At 41.2% G+C, this 16627-nt stretch overlaps 1 protein-coding gene across 2 annotated transcripts; it reads right to left on the bottom strand.

The window, feature by feature from the left end:
- Nucleotides 1-2962: 2962 nt before the first annotated feature.
- Nucleotides 2963-16512, bottom strand: dmap1 (DNA methyltransferase 1 associated protein 1). 2 transcript variants are annotated; one of them, XM_034149771.1, is made up of 10 exons: nt 16076-16512; nt 15787-15878; nt 14706-14901; nt 11472-11630; nt 9255-9422; nt 8380-8565; nt 8113-8184; nt 6435-6507; nt 4627-5012; nt 2963-3603 (listed from the first exon to the last, which is right to left on the bottom strand). In XM_034149771.1, exons 1-10 carry the CDS (start codon nt 16166-16168, stop codon nt 3544-3546), a joined length of 1485 nt encoding a protein of 494 aa, XP_034005662.1. In that variant the 5' UTR covers nt 16169-16512; the 3' UTR covers nt 2963-3543. The 2 variants fall into 2 exon arrangements, with proteins under 2 accessions (XP_034005662.1, XP_034005661.1); XM_034149770.1 differs by having other exon boundaries at nt 6429-6507.
- Between the last annotated feature and the right edge of the window lie 115 nt (nt 16513-16627).

The following is a 16627-nucleotide window of genomic DNA, read 5'->3' on the forward strand; positions in this document are numbered from 1 at the left end:
TCCCATCTCAATGCCATCACAAGCACATTATAAGACACTCTGCCTCATGCTTTTCACATCAGTGTTGCAGAACGTACACTGGATGGAGCTGCTGGGGGGGGGGGGGTCTTCATCATCCACACATGGCTGCTGATGCATCCCTGCCCACCTACTTTCAATTTAGACTAGTATTTATTAATAACCTCCACTTTCTTGAAGCCGGATACCTGCCGTATGACTTGAAGACGGGTTGCCGTTATGAGAGACAGGAGCGGGAGAGGAAGCCCACGGTGTTGATAAATGGATGAGCAGTGATGAAAAGAAGATATCAGGAGGAGCATGAAAGGGGAGAAGAGAGGAGAGCATTAATCCAACAGTGGAGAGAGAGGGAGTGTGAATGAGAGACAGAGAGAAAGGGGGAGGAGGAAGCAAAAGAAAGATAGCCTTTCGCCTGTGTTCTGTCAAGGGAGAAATTACACATTTACGGAGGTTTTTTCAAGCAACGACGGGTTCCATAGATCAAACCACTGGATTTATGAGCCAATTTTCAACATGAAATATAGACACAGAGAATCCATTGCAGCCATGTTTACTTGCCTCCTCTCACTCTTCCCCTCTGTGCTCGCTCTCAATCAAACGGCTCACAGTGCGCGGATGGCTTTACTCCCGCAACCTTAAAAAGAGCTTTTAGAGACGTTAAAGACCATGTTTTGATTCTGGTGTTCAATAAAGAGTCTTTAAAAGGGAAAGGCATCAAACGATGGGAAGAGTAACATAAAGACGTTAATAAAAGGTGATGATTTATTACTTGCAACTGGACGTTTATAGTCTCGTTTCCAGCGAAATAATCGAGTGGTGTAAATCTGGCTGTTGAGCTATTGTCATGACGTAAAGATGTTTTGATTTTAGCGTTCAATAGAGTGCCACAGTGACGCGTCCTAAAACCCGGAAGTAAGCTGCGCATGGGTTCCTTCCACAAAAACGCAATGCAATCTCTCCATAGGATTTAGGAAAATAGCTGGAAATAAGGTCTGTGGTTGAGACACATTTAAGAGACGGATCACGTTTTGTTCAGTTGGATAATCTCCACATGTCTACCCTACTTTTCATAATTTTCTAAATCGTAAATCTAGTCGCCAGAAGCAAAATGCTAACGTTATGCTATAAACGAACGACAGCAAGGTCGCTGCTTCAACGTCACGCCAACTTAAGATCCATATTAAAAAATACAGATTCTAAATGGTACGAGTTGAAGCGTTTGCTTGAACAGTTTGCAGGAGGCAGGTACTTGCTTTCAAGCAGAACACGGGGGGAAACAAACTTAGCGGGAGTGTTTACGTGTTCGGCGTAATGACGTACAACGGCCTCGACAACTTCTGTAGTCCTATCCAGCCACTTGGTAACAACCATCGTTTTTCAGACACGTCAACTCTTCAGAAATCACCAGTGGGGTCACTGCTGATGGATTTAATGTCGTAGAACAAAACGTGACCCGTCTCTTCAATGTGTCTCAAAACCACAGACCTTAGTTCAGATATTTTCCCAAACCCTATGGAGAAATCCCATTGCTTTTAGTCGAAGGAACCGGAAGTGGTAACATGCTAACTTACATCCGGGTTTTAGGACGCGTCACCGTGGCACTCTATTAAGAGTCTTTTAAAAGGAAAGGCATCTAAAGTTGGAAAGAATAAAGACTTATATTATTTAATTATTTTAATAAATAAACACATGGATTTTAAATGTAGATGATACAGTTAAACCTTCCCTTATCAAATTCAAAAACCTTCACATGTGGAAATTGAATGGTTGTAAAATAGTGATTGAATGAGGAACAAAAGCCCCTAAGGAAAATGTCAGACTGCAATTTGAAGTAAAGCAGATTTAAGTATCTGAAATACTTGCATTTTTACCAAGTATTCATATTTAAAGAAATATCAAAGAGGCCCTATTATGCTTATTGGGGTTTTCCCTTTCCTGTAGTGTGTGATACAGGCTTTAGTGCATGTAAATGGTCTGCAAAGGCTAAAATCCCTGTGTTCCCTCCAGAGGGAGTTTCTCTCCACCTCCATTGGACTCCGTTGTTTACTTCTGTAACATAGTGACATCACTATTAAACACTTCACAGTGACGCGTCCTAAAACCCGGAAGTAAACTCCTTCCGGTTCCTTCGACAAAAAAGCAATCGAATTTCTCCATAGGATTTTGGAAAATAGCTGGAAATCAGGTCTGTGGTTGAGACACATTTAAGAGACGGGTCACGGTTTGTTCAGCCGGATAATCTCCACATGTCTACCCTACTTTTCATAATGTTCTAATCATAAATCTATCGATCATAAATCTATCAATTAGATTTACGATAGCGCTCCAACACATTGTACGTGATAGGTTAAGGAGCGGGACATCTCTAAGCGGTCAACCAATCACAGCAGAGCCGGCCAGCTAACCAATCAGAGCAGACTGGGCTCTGGTTTCAGACAGAGGGTGAAAAGAGGTGCTGCAGCACAGGCAGTATGAGAAAAATAGAGCTTTTTGAACATTAAAGCATGGAGACATGTCCCAGTAGAGACACTAAATACATAAATGAACCTGATAATGAGCATGATAGGCCCTTTTAATACACACACTATATGCCTAGATCACAGTCCCCTCTCTTCTGGGCAAACGTATTCTACATTTGCATAGAAATTAATGTCTAAGTAGGCTAAACGACATAATTGACATGCAATTAGCAACATTATGAGGAGGGAACCTAATGAAGTTTCAGAGGCTGTGCGGGCCTGAGAATGATCACTGCTTAATTATCATATTAATGAAGTCATTAGTTGTCACTTAACTTAGATGACAGGTAAGGTAGGAATGTCGTGATCCTACAATTTCCCCGGCAAATGTGTATTCAACACTAATTACCTCCGAGTTAGAATCGTCTGAGAGCGACGGACACTGTGAAGGGATCAGTGCGGCATAAACATGCATAACACGCAGGGAGGGAAAAAAAACAATGAGGTTTATTGAATCATTGACTGAAGCATCTTCAAGGTCACCTGAGGACAAACACACTCGCTCCACGGGCTGCATATGGAACCCTCCAGAGAGAAGAGAGGTGCACTCTGGGAAGGTACTAAAGGCTAACACAAAAACACATTTCCAGTAAACACTACGACATGATTAGGCTCCCAAAAAAAAACCCTCAGATGGGTCCGATGCGGCTCGAGGTCCTCCCACTCCCAGAGTCTCTTCTTTCATTCCAATTCATTTCAATTACCCCGTCATTCCCAGCTTCTTCCCCGCGTCCCGATTAGCTCGGCGTGGCAATTTACAGTTGATGTTGCCTCATCTGAAGCGGAGCCAGGGAGACGCGCAGTAATGGAATGAAATGTCACTCAGTCGTTGCCTTTGTCACAAAGATGCGGGGCCGATGGAGAGTATATCGCTGGTCGGTGAAAAGTTGTGTGTGTAGAGTCAGTGGTGCGAGCTCCCCTGTGTCCCTGATGTCCAACCTTTACACTTGTCACCACTGTGATCAGAGTAACTCACGTCCTTGCACCCTGTCCCAGCTGCTGCTCATCAAGGCTTCTTCACCTTCTTCACTGAAGACGAGCTGGACGCCGACTCTCTCCGTTTGCGCTACAATGTGACAGAGAGAACAATCTCATCAGGGTCTGGACGGGGGTTTCCTCCTAGTTCTGCTTTCTAACAGTTTAATATCAATGGCCATTAGTAGAAAAGTGTTTGCTAAACTGCCGGGCGAGCTGGGTATCAAACAATACATGTGGTTTAAAGAATTCTAAGTATCACCATGTTTAAAATAGCAAAGGTAAGGATTTCATTTCACGTTATTCCTGGTAAATACTGTTGCGAGTCCAGATAATCCCTTAGGTTTGCATATAGATAAGAGAAAAATGTTTCATATCATCACAGAAAGGACACGTTCTTTTTAGTGAAAAACCAGACCTCTTAAATACGGACATCAAAAATCATTAAATCCGTCTTTTTTCGGTAAGTATCACATTGTTTGCTTCTCTGCTACGATAGCAAGCTGGTCCGCTTTTTTAAGTCACTAAATTGTGGATGTTCACACTTATGCTAATAATAAAAACTAACCAAAATCAACTTATTGTGAGTGTTTTTAAATCATAATTCACAATGAAATAATCCTACACACTGTAAGATATGTAATGCCCATTGCCTTAACTGCGATACAATATTAAGTTTTAGGACAGAATCGTTTTTGATGTCAACTAAACTACATTAACACTCCTTTAAGTTCAGTCCAAAATGTATTACTTGTAACTGCACGCTTAAGACTTGACATCATTCTGTGACTTGGTCCAGATAAACACAAACATCTCTTGTAAATCATAATTCACAATGAAAAACTGTAAGAAAAGTCACTTAAACATCAAAAGATGAGTGGCCATTGCCTTAATTGCATTACAATACCAGGAAAGAGTTCGTACAGAATGTTTTTTGGCCAGCTATGGCAACACAATAAGTTGAGTCAACAATTTATTACTTGTAACTGGACGCTTAATACTTGACATCATATTGTGACTTGGTCCAGATTAACACAAACATCTCTTGTAAACAGAAATCTTCAGCCTGTTGTGTTGCTGGTTCAGAGCATTGCTGTGTGCAGTGCAGACTTACTGAGTTGGGGGTAAGCGGTGCTCCGACAACATCGATGATCTGCTCCTTGGCCTCCAGCTTGATGTCGTCGGTACACGGCCAGGACGGAGCCTCGCCCCCTGGGGTGGATGCTGTGGTGCTGTTTGAGGCGCTGAGTTCTCCCCCCTGTGTTAGGGAGGCTGGTAGAGCTCCTAAAGACCCAAAAGACCCCAAAGATCCTAAAGACCCTCCAAAGCCTCCCCCTCCTCCTCCGCCGGCCTTCAGCAGCGCCTCGTAGCGGTGCCGCAGCATCTGCTGCTCGTACTCACAGTTGCTGTGAGCCTGCTTCAGCTCGTACAGCAGAACCAGGTCGCTGCGCAGCTCGTTGAACATCTGGACCATCTCCTCCGTGGGCATGGGGTTCAGATCTGATCCACAGACAGCAAGGAGGAATGAAAAGGAAATTAAAAGCAGTTAAAACACAAGAAAACTATATTGGACTGTATTATTGTAATATGTAGGATGACCTTATATATAACCCATACCATCTTTTCTTTGATTTTTGTTATACCTGTGTTATTTATTTGATTTCTATACGTTTTGTTTTTCATATTCTCATGTTGAATTTCTTGGATTTGAGACCTTCTACGTGTTGAACTTGTGACCCCTTGTTAAAGAAACTGTGTATCTAAATTGGAGTACTAATGGATGTAAAGGGGAATGTAAGACAAAAACTTGTCCCAAACTGTTCGTTACAGAGCTTCTGACACAGCGTGCAGCTCTGATGGTGTAAACGTGTATAGTTTAAAGTGGACCTATCATGCTATATTTGAATACTATAGTGTAGGACCATACCTATATAAGGCATATTTATACTTTTTTTTTTTCAAAATACCAAACAGATCATGCATTTTAGCCATGCCTCATTTTGCTCAATTTGAAAAATGTTAGCTCTGTTTTTGCAAAGGCTGATTCTGTGAGAACAGCACCATCTACTGGCCTGGCATATGTACTACAGCGTCTCCAGCGCTTTCGAACGGCAATGGCCGTGGCTGTCTCCTCCTGATTGGTGGAGTTGGCCCAATAGCCGTAGCGCCACTGTCCTGACGTCAGGACAGTGTTCAAATCTGGATCAGTTTTTATCAGATCCGTTGCAGCCCCTTTTTTAGAGATTTGGGTATGGAGGAAAATAGAGAGGGTTGTGTTTTCTGACACTTGGTGAGTTCCCTGGAACACCGGGGACACATATTCATGTAGAAAAGACGTACAAAAGTGCATTTTGCATGATAGGTCCCCTTTAAATTAAGTGTAAGCTGACTGCTTTTAATACTATACTGTTCTCCTTTCTACTTTTACAAATGCTTTCTTTAAATGTCAGAATGTTGCTTAAAGTGGTTGTTATTGGAAAAAAAGGCAGCAGCAAAGAAATATTTGTACTATTGATAAATATATTGTTATTTTCCCTATTCATAGATTGAACTATGGAAGGTCGGTTTATGGTCAAAATCAAATCCATCTCCATGTTTTTTCAGTCCACGGTGATGTCTTTAAATGTCTTCTTATGCCAATCCAACAACACATTAAAATACATACTGAGAGATATGATATGAATCAGATGAAAACTAAAACATCTTTGTATTCAAAAAGGGCTGAAAACCCAATTTTCGATATTTTTAAATGTAACGATTATTCAATAATCAAATTAGCTGCCCATTATTCTTTGGTTGATCTGACTCTGATCAATAGTTGCCTAACTCAAAATAAAAATAAATGTTCCCCTTCTGCACCAAAAAACTGAGACCAACAAAGTTGCAAACGTAAGTAGATTATTAAAGTTTATTTACACTCACCGACTCCTTGCTCCTGCAGGATCTGCTCAATGGCCTTGATCTTCTTCTGGCCTACCGAGCTTGGCAGTTTCATCTGAAACACAAACACACACACACACACACACACACACACACATACACACACACACACACACACACACACAGGGATATTAGGATAAACAGCTCCACCTCGGGGCTTTTAATTCGTATGAAATGCACTTCAGCGGGCCAGATCAAAATGTCTTTATCCACTGAACTCTGTCTGAGTGATTAGCTCGGGGGGGAATCCACTCCTTTAGCCGGGCTAATGCTCTTTCCATAGAGACGGCAGGTCCTCATCAGTCTTCAAGATGAATAAGAGTGCACTTGCTAGGTCTTACCGATATTAGCGAGCCACTATCAGAATGAATCATCACAGCGCTAATGAGAGATAGCTAGCTCGAGTCAGACCCTCTGCTTTCTCACATACATCAACCGCAGGGTCAAGCCTCCAGAAAACTCTTCGGATATTAATAGTGGCTCAAACTACATTTGATCGATGAATAACTACCAACACACTTCAGAGAAATAAAAGTTCTGAATGCAGAGATTCAGGATTATTTCTCACTGCTTCATTTGTCTTTAGTTTGGTCTATAACTTCCTAACTGGGAGTTTTGTGTTGTAGATGTATTTCAGAATACTCTCTTTGTAGTTTGAATATCAGGGTTCATACACTTTTTCACCAATGATTTTCAATGACTTCTCCATGACCTTTACCTAATTTTCCATGACCAAAAAAATGACTCTCTCAGCGGTACCACTGAAAATGGTTTATTTTAACATGGAACAGGAAAATAAGGTGTGCATATGAAACATGTTGTGCCTATCTAAAACAAATCAAATAGGCTTACTAGCTTCTACACGCTAACGCAACTAAAATCTCTCACCAGCAAAATACCTCGTCAGTTAAAGTGGACCTATCATGCTATATTTGAATAATATAGTGAAGGACCATACCTATATAAGGCATATTTATACTTTTTTTTTTTCAAAATACCAAACAGATCATGCATTTTAGCCATGCCTCATTTTGCTCAATTTGAAATTTTTTAGCTCTGTGTTTGTAAGGGCAGATAAGGGCAGAACAGCACCATCTACAGGCCTGGCATATGTACTACAGCGTCTCCAGCGCTTTCGAACGGCAATGGCCGTGGCTGTCTCCTCCTGATTGGTGGAGTTGGCCCAATAGCCGTAGTGCCACCGTCCTGACGTCAGGACAGTGTTCAAATCTGGATCAGTTTTTATCAGATCCGTTGCAGCCCCTTTTTTAGAGATTTGGGTATGGAGGAAAATAGAGAGGGTTGTGTTTTCTGACACTTGGTGAGTTCCCTGGAACACCGGGGACACATATTCATGTATAAAAGACGTACAAAAGTGCATTTTGCATGATAGGTCCCCTTTAAATGCCATTTCACGTTTCATTACTATACAGTATTTATTATCGTTATAGTATTACTATTTCGGCGATTAGCTAAAATATAAATTATATTTGATGCAACTTTAGTTACATTTCAATGACTTTTCCAAAACTTTAGGAAAAATATTGTTTTCCATAACTTTTCCAGGGCCTGGAATTAGCATTTTGAATTTCCATGACTTTTCCAGGTTTTTAATGACCGTAGGAACCCTGGAATATACAAATGTAGTATTAGTACTCACCCTCTGACTGCGCAGTGTGACTCCCGCTGATTTGAAGTCAGGGAACTTGATGCCTGCTGTTTCTGGAACAGTCTACAAGAAGAACAAATCTGATAAGATACAAAATAAAACACCCCTCTGAACTTTGGATATTTTAAACATGAAAAAATAGTCTGCTAATTTAGTGATGCTATATAACAAATACTATGTTGCATTTGCTGGTAAAAGCTTCTCAGCTACGAATGGTTGCTTGTGATTTATTTCCCTCATTTTGAGTGCACATCTTACCGGTTTTTCTGTCTCTCTTTTTTGCGGCAGCTTCTTCTTGGAGACTCTCTTCTCGGCTCGTCTGAGCTCCGTGGTCGTGTCCGCTGCTTTGATGAGTTTCTGCAGATCCTGGGCCTTCTTCTCCCGCTCCCTCTTCCTGCTCTCAATCTTCCTCAGCTCCAGTGTAAGATATTCCTCTTCTGCCACCTGCAGGAAAAGCAACAGAGGTGCGCTCTTAATAATCCAAAAGACTTGAGAAAACATTTTACAAGCATCAGCAATATATTGTTGAATTTCTTTTTAATCCACAAAAGGCAACAGTGAGAATTAGAATAGAGATCATCAAACAAATTACAAGGAATTGGCTAAAAGATAATCACTTAGTAAACACACAATGGAATAACTTAGTAAATGAAATCTATGTAATGGATAAAAACAACTGAGAATTAGAAACCAAATGCATATCTTTGAGGAAAGGTGGGAAAAAATGGGTCAAGAATAGAACAATATAATTAATGTATACCTGAGTATTAACAATGTATCCATTCTTTTATTTGTAATATTACTACTATTATTTCTTTTCACACACACACACACACACACACACACACACACACACACACACACACACACACACACACACACACACACACACACACACACACACACACACACACACACACACACACACACACACACACACACACACACACACACACACACACACACACACACACACACACCACACACACACACACACACACACACACACACACACACACACACACACACACACACACACACACACACACACACACACACACCTTCTGGTATTGCAGGGCAGTATTAGAGTTATGAAAGCTTAACAACATTAGAATCCAAATCAAACTACGGACCTGCTCAGGTGTGCGATTGAACAGCTTGTCCAGCTGCTCTTTGCGCCGCCTCTCATGTCCGGCATCAAAGACGTAGATCTTGGGCTCCGTCCCTGGAACTGCCCGCACTTTGGCCAGCTTACCACAAATAGTATAATACCGTTCTTTCAGGTCCTCCACTGAACGTTTCTGAGGAAGAAAAGAAAGCACGTCACTACAAATGTATACTTTAAAGGTCCCCTATTATACTGTTTTTCATCAATATATTACAGGTCTCAGATATATACAGAACCTGTCTCTGATTGGCTGAAACACCAAACAGATCATTGCAGCATTACCCATAATCCCCTCTGTTTCAGCCCTGTTTCCAAAGTGCTGATTCTCTGTCTGTTACTTTAGATGAAAATAAGGAGCCCCTCCCCACGCCCCTCTGAGAGATATTTGGTTAAAAAGAACACAATGGTGCTCTAGGAGGAGATTCAGGTGATAAGGGGGGGGGGGGGGGGGGGTTACCTTGGTTGCTGATTGGCTAATGGTTACACAAGCCAACACATCGTTATGACATCATAAAGTGGCCAAAATCTGATCAGCTCATTTTCAGACAGGTTTTTATAGAAATGGATCAGGACAAAAAGAGAGAGAATCTTTGTTCCTGAAACTTTCAGACTCTCTTTACACAGAGGGGACACATGTTGATGTAGAAGAGACATGAAGAAGAGGGGACACATGCTGATGAAGAAGAGACATGAAGAAGAGGGGACACATGTTGATGTAGAAGAGACATGAAGAAGAGGGGACACATGGTGATGTGGAAGAGACATGAAGAAGAGGGGACACATGCTGATGTAGAAGAGACATGAAGAAGAGGGGACACATGTTGATGAAGAAGAGACATGAGGAAGAGGGGACACATGTTGATGTAGAAGAGACATGAGGAAGAGGGGACACATGTTGATGTAGAAGAGACATGAAGAAGAGGGGACACATGTTGATGAAGAAGAGACATGAGGAAGAGGGGACACATGTTGATGTAGAAGAGACATGAAGAAGAGGGGACACATGTTGATGTAGAAGAGACATGAAGAAGAGGGGACACATGTTGATGTAGGAGAGACATGAAGAAGAGGGGACACATGTTGATGTAGGAGAGACATGAAGAAGTGGATTTTGCATAATAGATGACCTTTAACGTGGAACATTTGGATTTTCGTAATATATCCTGTGTGAAAAGGGTTGAGAGACTGTAAATCTTTGATTGGTGACACAGCTTTCATTAACTATGTCCCAAAGCTATGGAACAAAATACCTATAGACATCAGGGAAGTCTTTAAAAAGAAAAAAAATCAAAACATATTTGAATAATTTAGTCTTTTAGGAAGCAAACTCCGGCTCTTTGCTGCACTGGTAACTGTAATCTATGTGATATACATTTTCTGTGAGATGTCTACTGTGAAGCACTTTGAACTGCACTTATTGTATGAAAGGTGCTAAACAAATAAAGATTACTATTATTATTGTTAGGGAATAATTTGCTTAGGTATTCAACCTTCGACCCAGTTCATCATGTTCTCCTCTCACTGTCTCTTTTCTCATGGCATAGTTCTACGGCCTTGGGTATTGCTGCTATCTCTCTTAAGGAGGAGCAGCTTGGGCGCATTGTTGTTGCCAGTCTATGACAGAGCACAAGCCGCCATGAGGTAGTTTATTGTTCAGGGACAAAGGTTCCCTGGCGCACATTCTTTCCTATGAACGAGAGCTCTAGTTAGATTCAGGGTCCATACTTGTTTAGTCTCACTGTTAAAGAATGTTGATTATTACACTCCGAACTAGTTAAAACCTCGAGCTGCAGAAAGAGTTCTTCAGAATTGGTTTAGCAACCGCTGAGTCAACTCGTGACACACCACCTGTCTCGTCAATTCTCCGGCCGAAACTCCAAATAAACCGTCAGTGTTTACCATCAAAGCTCCAGCTCTCCTCGTGCCTCTCTGAGTCCTGACTCTCCATTGCTACAGAAGTTTCCCCCACAATTATCATTATGTGTTTTTTTACTGCACATATTCATTTCTTTTTTTTTTAATGTTATTATAGTGTTCTTAAAATAGTTCTCCATCTTTTTTTTTTTTTTTTTTTACTTTTATGCATGCACCATGACACCAAGTCAAATTCCTCGTACATGTCAACCTACTTGGTAATAAACCTGTTTCTGATTCTGATTCTGATTATTATTATTATTATTACTCTGTATTGCTGGTGGTCGTAACGATCTTGGACAACTACGAAGCGCAGGTCGAAGCGCTTGCTCAGGTCAAACAGGTGATCCGTCTCTGCTTTAGTCCAGCCGTCGTCATGGAGATGCACCTGATACTCCTGCTCCGAGTACACTGGCACCTGCACCGTCTATAAAAGCAGACAGGAGAACACAATGAATACAGGAAATCATGACTGAGTGAAAAAGTAAATGAATATTAAGACCTGAGGCCTGTACTACGAAGCCGGATTTTCGCTTAGCCGGCTGACTTCAGGGAAAACTCTGGGTTTCCGGTCCTACGACGCTGGTTCTCTTTTTAGCGGGCTAGATCTCCATGGTAACTTATGCTGAGCGGCTAACCTGCTCCGGAGCAGGTTAGGTGGCAGGCTAAGAGATCAACTCAGTGAAAGCACCGCCTGCTGACCAATCAGAGCTCCGTGTGCGGAGTTTAAAGCGATCAATTCATATTACAGGATAGAGGAAATACAGAAAAACTGCCGTTGCAGGAAAGACGGCCGGCCAAAATCAACTGACTGTGTGAACGTGAAAATTAATAGAATATCCCCTCCCATCTTCAGAGCAATCTGACTATTATAATATTAGCGTTAAGAAAGCTTACTTAAATATCTGCCACAACGTAAGTAACCGGATCAGAGTAACATTAAGTACAGTCCGCGGCACTGTGAGTGCAGACGTAGATGTGTCCCATTATCATTCATATCATATCACATCATAATGTATCATATATTTCCTTATTTGAGTCAGCTTCTTGAGCCGTATCTGGCCGTGCAACACTCACAGTGTCACATACTGTATGCAGAAGTATTATTTTAAGCAACACATTAAGTTGACGAAACACTCGAGTCAAATGTAATTAAAGTCAGATCCACTCGTGTCTTGGACGGGGCAGTGATTTCATAAACCTGTTAATGTACGCATTCAAACACTTTTTCTTTTACCAGCTGTATTCACCTTGCAGGTGCAGCTATGTGGCTTTTATCCTGGATAAAGTGTTTAAGTCATGGATGTTTAAAGTTTAACTTCTTCATATTTGACTAATATTAAAGTTCACTTTTCATTCAGGAAGTATGACGCTGCGCTGTCAGTACGCTTGTCCGTGTTTGAGATTGGTCGAATGCTCCAAATACCACCCCTTTCATGTGAACGCGCACCTAACTAGATAGGACACGGCTGGCTTGAGCGATCCACTTGATAACCCGCGTCGTAGGACCGCTTAGCGAGAGCGCGTATGTTTTGGATTGGGCCAACCGGCTAACTCAAACATATCCAGAGGCCTGTACTACGAAGCTGGTTCAACTTAACCTGGATATGTTTGAGTTAGCCGGTTGGCCCAATCCAAAACATACGCGCTGGCGCTAAGCTGTACTACGACGCGGGTTATCAAGTGGATCGCTCAAGCCAGCCGTGTCCTATCTAGTTAGGTGCGCGTTCACATGAAAGGGGTGGTATTTGGAGCATTCGACCAATCTCAAACACGGACAAGCGTACTGACAGCGCAGCGTCATACTTCCTGAATGAAAAGTGAACTTTAATATTAGTCAAATATGAAGAAGTTAAACTTTAAACATCCATGACTTAAACACTTTATCCAGGATCAAAGCCACATAGCTGCACCTGCAAGGTGAATACAGCTGGTAAAAGAAAAAGTGTTTGAATGCGTACATTAACAGGTTTATGAAATCACTGCCCCGTCCAAGACACGAGTGGATCTGACTTTAATTAGGAGAATTTGACTCGAGTGTTTCGTCAACTTAATGTGTTGCTTAAAATAATACTTCTGCATACAGTATGTGACACTGTGAGTGTTGCACGGCCAGATACGGCTCAAGAAGCTGACTCAAATAAGGAAATATATGATACATTATGATGTGATATGATATGAATGATAATGGGACACATCACCGTCTGCACTCACAGTGCCGCAGTCTGTACTTAATGTTACTCTGATCCGGTTACTTATGTCGTGGCAGATATTTAAGTAAGCTTTCTTAACGCTAATATTATAATAGTCAGATTGCTCTGAAGATGGGAGGGGATATTCTATTAATTTTCACGTTCACACAGTCAGTTGATTTTTGCCGACCGTCTTTCCTGCAACGGCAGTTTTTCTGTATTTCCTCTATCCTGTAATATGAATTGATCGCTTTAAACTCCGCACACGGAGCTCTGATTGGTCAGCAGGCGGTGCTTTCACTGAGTTGATCTCTTAGCCTGCAACCTAACCTGCTCCGGAGCAGGTTTGTCGCTCAGCATAAGTTACCATGGAAATCTAGCCCGCTAAAAAGAGAACCAGCGTCGTAGGACCGGAAAGCCAGAGATTTCCTTGAATTTAGCCGGCTAAGCGAAAATCCAGCTTCGTAGTACAGGCCTCAGGTTATGTTGAACCGGCTTCGTAGTACAGGCCTCTGAAAAGGAGATGACAGAAAAAGGGTAGCAGTAAAAGTCCTTTGTGTTTGTATTCCTTCCTTCCTGCAGCAGTCAGACTGTATAACCATCATGAAGAAAGGAAGACCCCCACACATATAACAACAACAAAGACTATACTATAACACCCCTTGTGCTTTTATTCTATGTTTTTATTGTGTTTTTCACAATGTATTGTGTTTTTAGCACTTCTTATCTTAACATGTGGCTTGAGTGGTCATTTAATCTTTTATGATTCGTATGATATTTTAATGCTTTGTCAAGCACTTTGTGACTATGTCTGGGAAAAGCGCTTTATAAATAAATGTTACTTACTTAGTTACTTACTCAGAACTGTTGCAGGATGTGTATTTTGTGAATTGTTTTGTAATTTATTCATTTGTATTTTTAATATTTTTTTATGCATGCTTCTTGGTCAATATTATAATAATAATAATACTTTTATTTCACAGAAATAGAATTCACAAAGTGCTTCACAAGAAAGAACAAAAGTTCAAATGAAGACCACAGAAACATGAATACAATAACCACATGAGGCAGAAATGTAAGGTTAACATAAAAACAAAACACAGACCACGTGGAGGCCCGAAAGGAACAAACATAAGAACAGAACACATCACACACATTTCAAGTAGAGACAAAAGCCAATGTACAAAGATAGGTCTTATAATATTTAGCCGTCTTTGGCTCTTTTCTTGATGTAACAAATGCACATTTCCCCTCTGTTGGACGAATAAAGGTATTCTGATATTGAATAAGGACGGTGTCGTCATCCCCACCTTGTTGAAGCGGGCGAAGGGGTAGTCCTTGCCCTCCTCTGCCACACGTCTCCAGTGGTTGAAGATGGCCCCGTCCCTGCGAGCTGGGTTGCTGAAGGGCATCCACTTCCAGGGACGAACCTTCTTACAGCCCAGCTTGGCTTTCACGGTCCTGTAGCCCTGCGTGGTGTCGCTGGGCAGCAAAGGGGGGGCATCTCTGGAGATTATAAGGAAGAAAGTCTTTGTTAGAGCAAGGGTATTTTCAGTGAAGTTGGAAAGGTACCGAGGCTTAATTCCAAGGGTAAGAACCAGCTGTATTTCTTAAGGAAAGCAGAAATCAACTTATTTCGAAGGAACAAAAGCCTCCTGATCCCTGACTGTAAATATTACAAAATATCATGGTTTGTGAAAGACACAGGGCAAGAGGGCTATGAAGCGAGTTTTAAAACTGCCCATAGGATATTAAAAGGACAATACCCATCCCAGAAACAGCCTGTTTACCCTGCTGATGTCTACCAAGTGGTAAAGTATCCGCTGCCTTACCACCAGACTGCAGAGAAGTGTTTATTGGTAATGGAAGATTCATTCAAATATTTTTAAAGGGGGTGTATTTGTATTTTATTGAGCAAACCTTTGTTGTAGAATGATATTAAATAAGGATATTCCGCTCATACAGATAAGTGACAATAAATATAAAAACAAAACACATTTGCAGTGTGCAAGGTCAGAGAGCTGTTAAAAAGCCAGGGGTTAATAGTATAAGTCTTCAGCCTTGAAAACTCCTTTGGTGGGGCATTGTATAAAACAAAGTGGAAGCACCCTTATAGTGAGGCCTTAACATGAGGCCTTAACATGAACCCTTACACTGTTTTTGAGTGGGTGAACACATACTGGGTTGTCATTCATTTCTGGTTTACACACAAGGAAATTAAGGAAACAATTGCTGTTTTCTTCTATCCTCAAATGATGTAGGATGAACAATTATTACCCAAGGTAGAGAGAAAGATTATCATGCAACATAGTAACTTTTTAAGCCATTAATGACACACACTTCAACCAATTCAGTGCATTGGTTTTAGACAAAATCAAAAGAAACCCATACTTTTTGTCTGAATAGAGCAGAGCGTAGACCTCTCGATGCATCCCCTCTGGTCTCTTGAAGGTCAGCGTTTCTGTTGACTTCTTGCTTTTTTTCTGAGACAAGTGATGGAGAAAATGTTTATTTACCTTGAAGAAAACTTTGGTTACAGAATAACAACATGCACTTCGAAATGTAGTGCTATGGGAATGGCATGGTTGTATTTTAAAATTCCCACAGCCTGTACAACTCGTAGAATATTGAGTAAAATAACATAAGACAGTCAGGAATCATGATGGTTATCTTCTCTCACCTTGTCTGAGTTGATGATATCTTTCTTGCTGATGGGACCGTCATTGTCTCCTCCAGCCAACTCCAGGATATCCCGGACATCAGCCCCGGCCATGGCTTAATATCTTGTTAATAAACGCTTCTCACAAGCTGTCAAACGTTATCACTTTTCATTCATTCACATGTGTTCATACAGTATCGGTACTGTCCAAACGAATCCGCTCCTAGCTAAATGCTAACGCTAATGTTGTCATTTCTAAACAAAGCTACACCGAGCCGCAAACAGGCCATCAACGAATTCATAATATGTGTTGTATAACCTTGAACGCTTCTACTATCGGTGAAAGGTACAGAGAGAATAATGACTAGAATATAACGATATTAAAAAGCTATTGTTAATGCTAGGTGAGTAGCTAGCGAAATAAACCGACACAACTTCCGTCCCCGCTAATTTCGCTGTGTGTGTATTCATGCTCTGTAAGTGAGTATCGCCCCCTTGAGGTCTGGTAGTGAACTGCATCTAATTATTTTTTCCATAGCGTCCGTGTTTTTTCTCATTTTATTTCAAATAAAT

Source organism: Trematomus bernacchii, unplaced genomic scaffold (genome assembly GCF_902827165.1).
Source record: "Trematomus bernacchii unplaced genomic scaffold, fTreBer1.1, whole genome shotgun sequence".
Classification (NCBI taxonomy): domain Eukaryota; kingdom Metazoa; phylum Chordata; class Actinopteri; order Perciformes; family Nototheniidae; genus Trematomus; species Trematomus bernacchii.

Coding starts and splice junctions, on each gene's coding strand:
- dmap1 (XM_034149770.1), bottom strand. CDS start 16,168: ATGGCCGGGGCTGATGTCCGGGATATCCTGGAGTTGGCTGGAGGAGAC. Junction 6,508..8,112: donor TCACACTGCGCAGTCAGAGG/GTGAGTACTAAT, acceptor TTTGTGTTTCAG/ATGAAACTGCCAAGCTCGGT. Junction 5,013..6,428: donor GGAGCAAGGAGTCGGTGAGT/GTAAATAAACTT, acceptor TCTGTGGATCAG/ATCTGAACCCCATGCCCACG.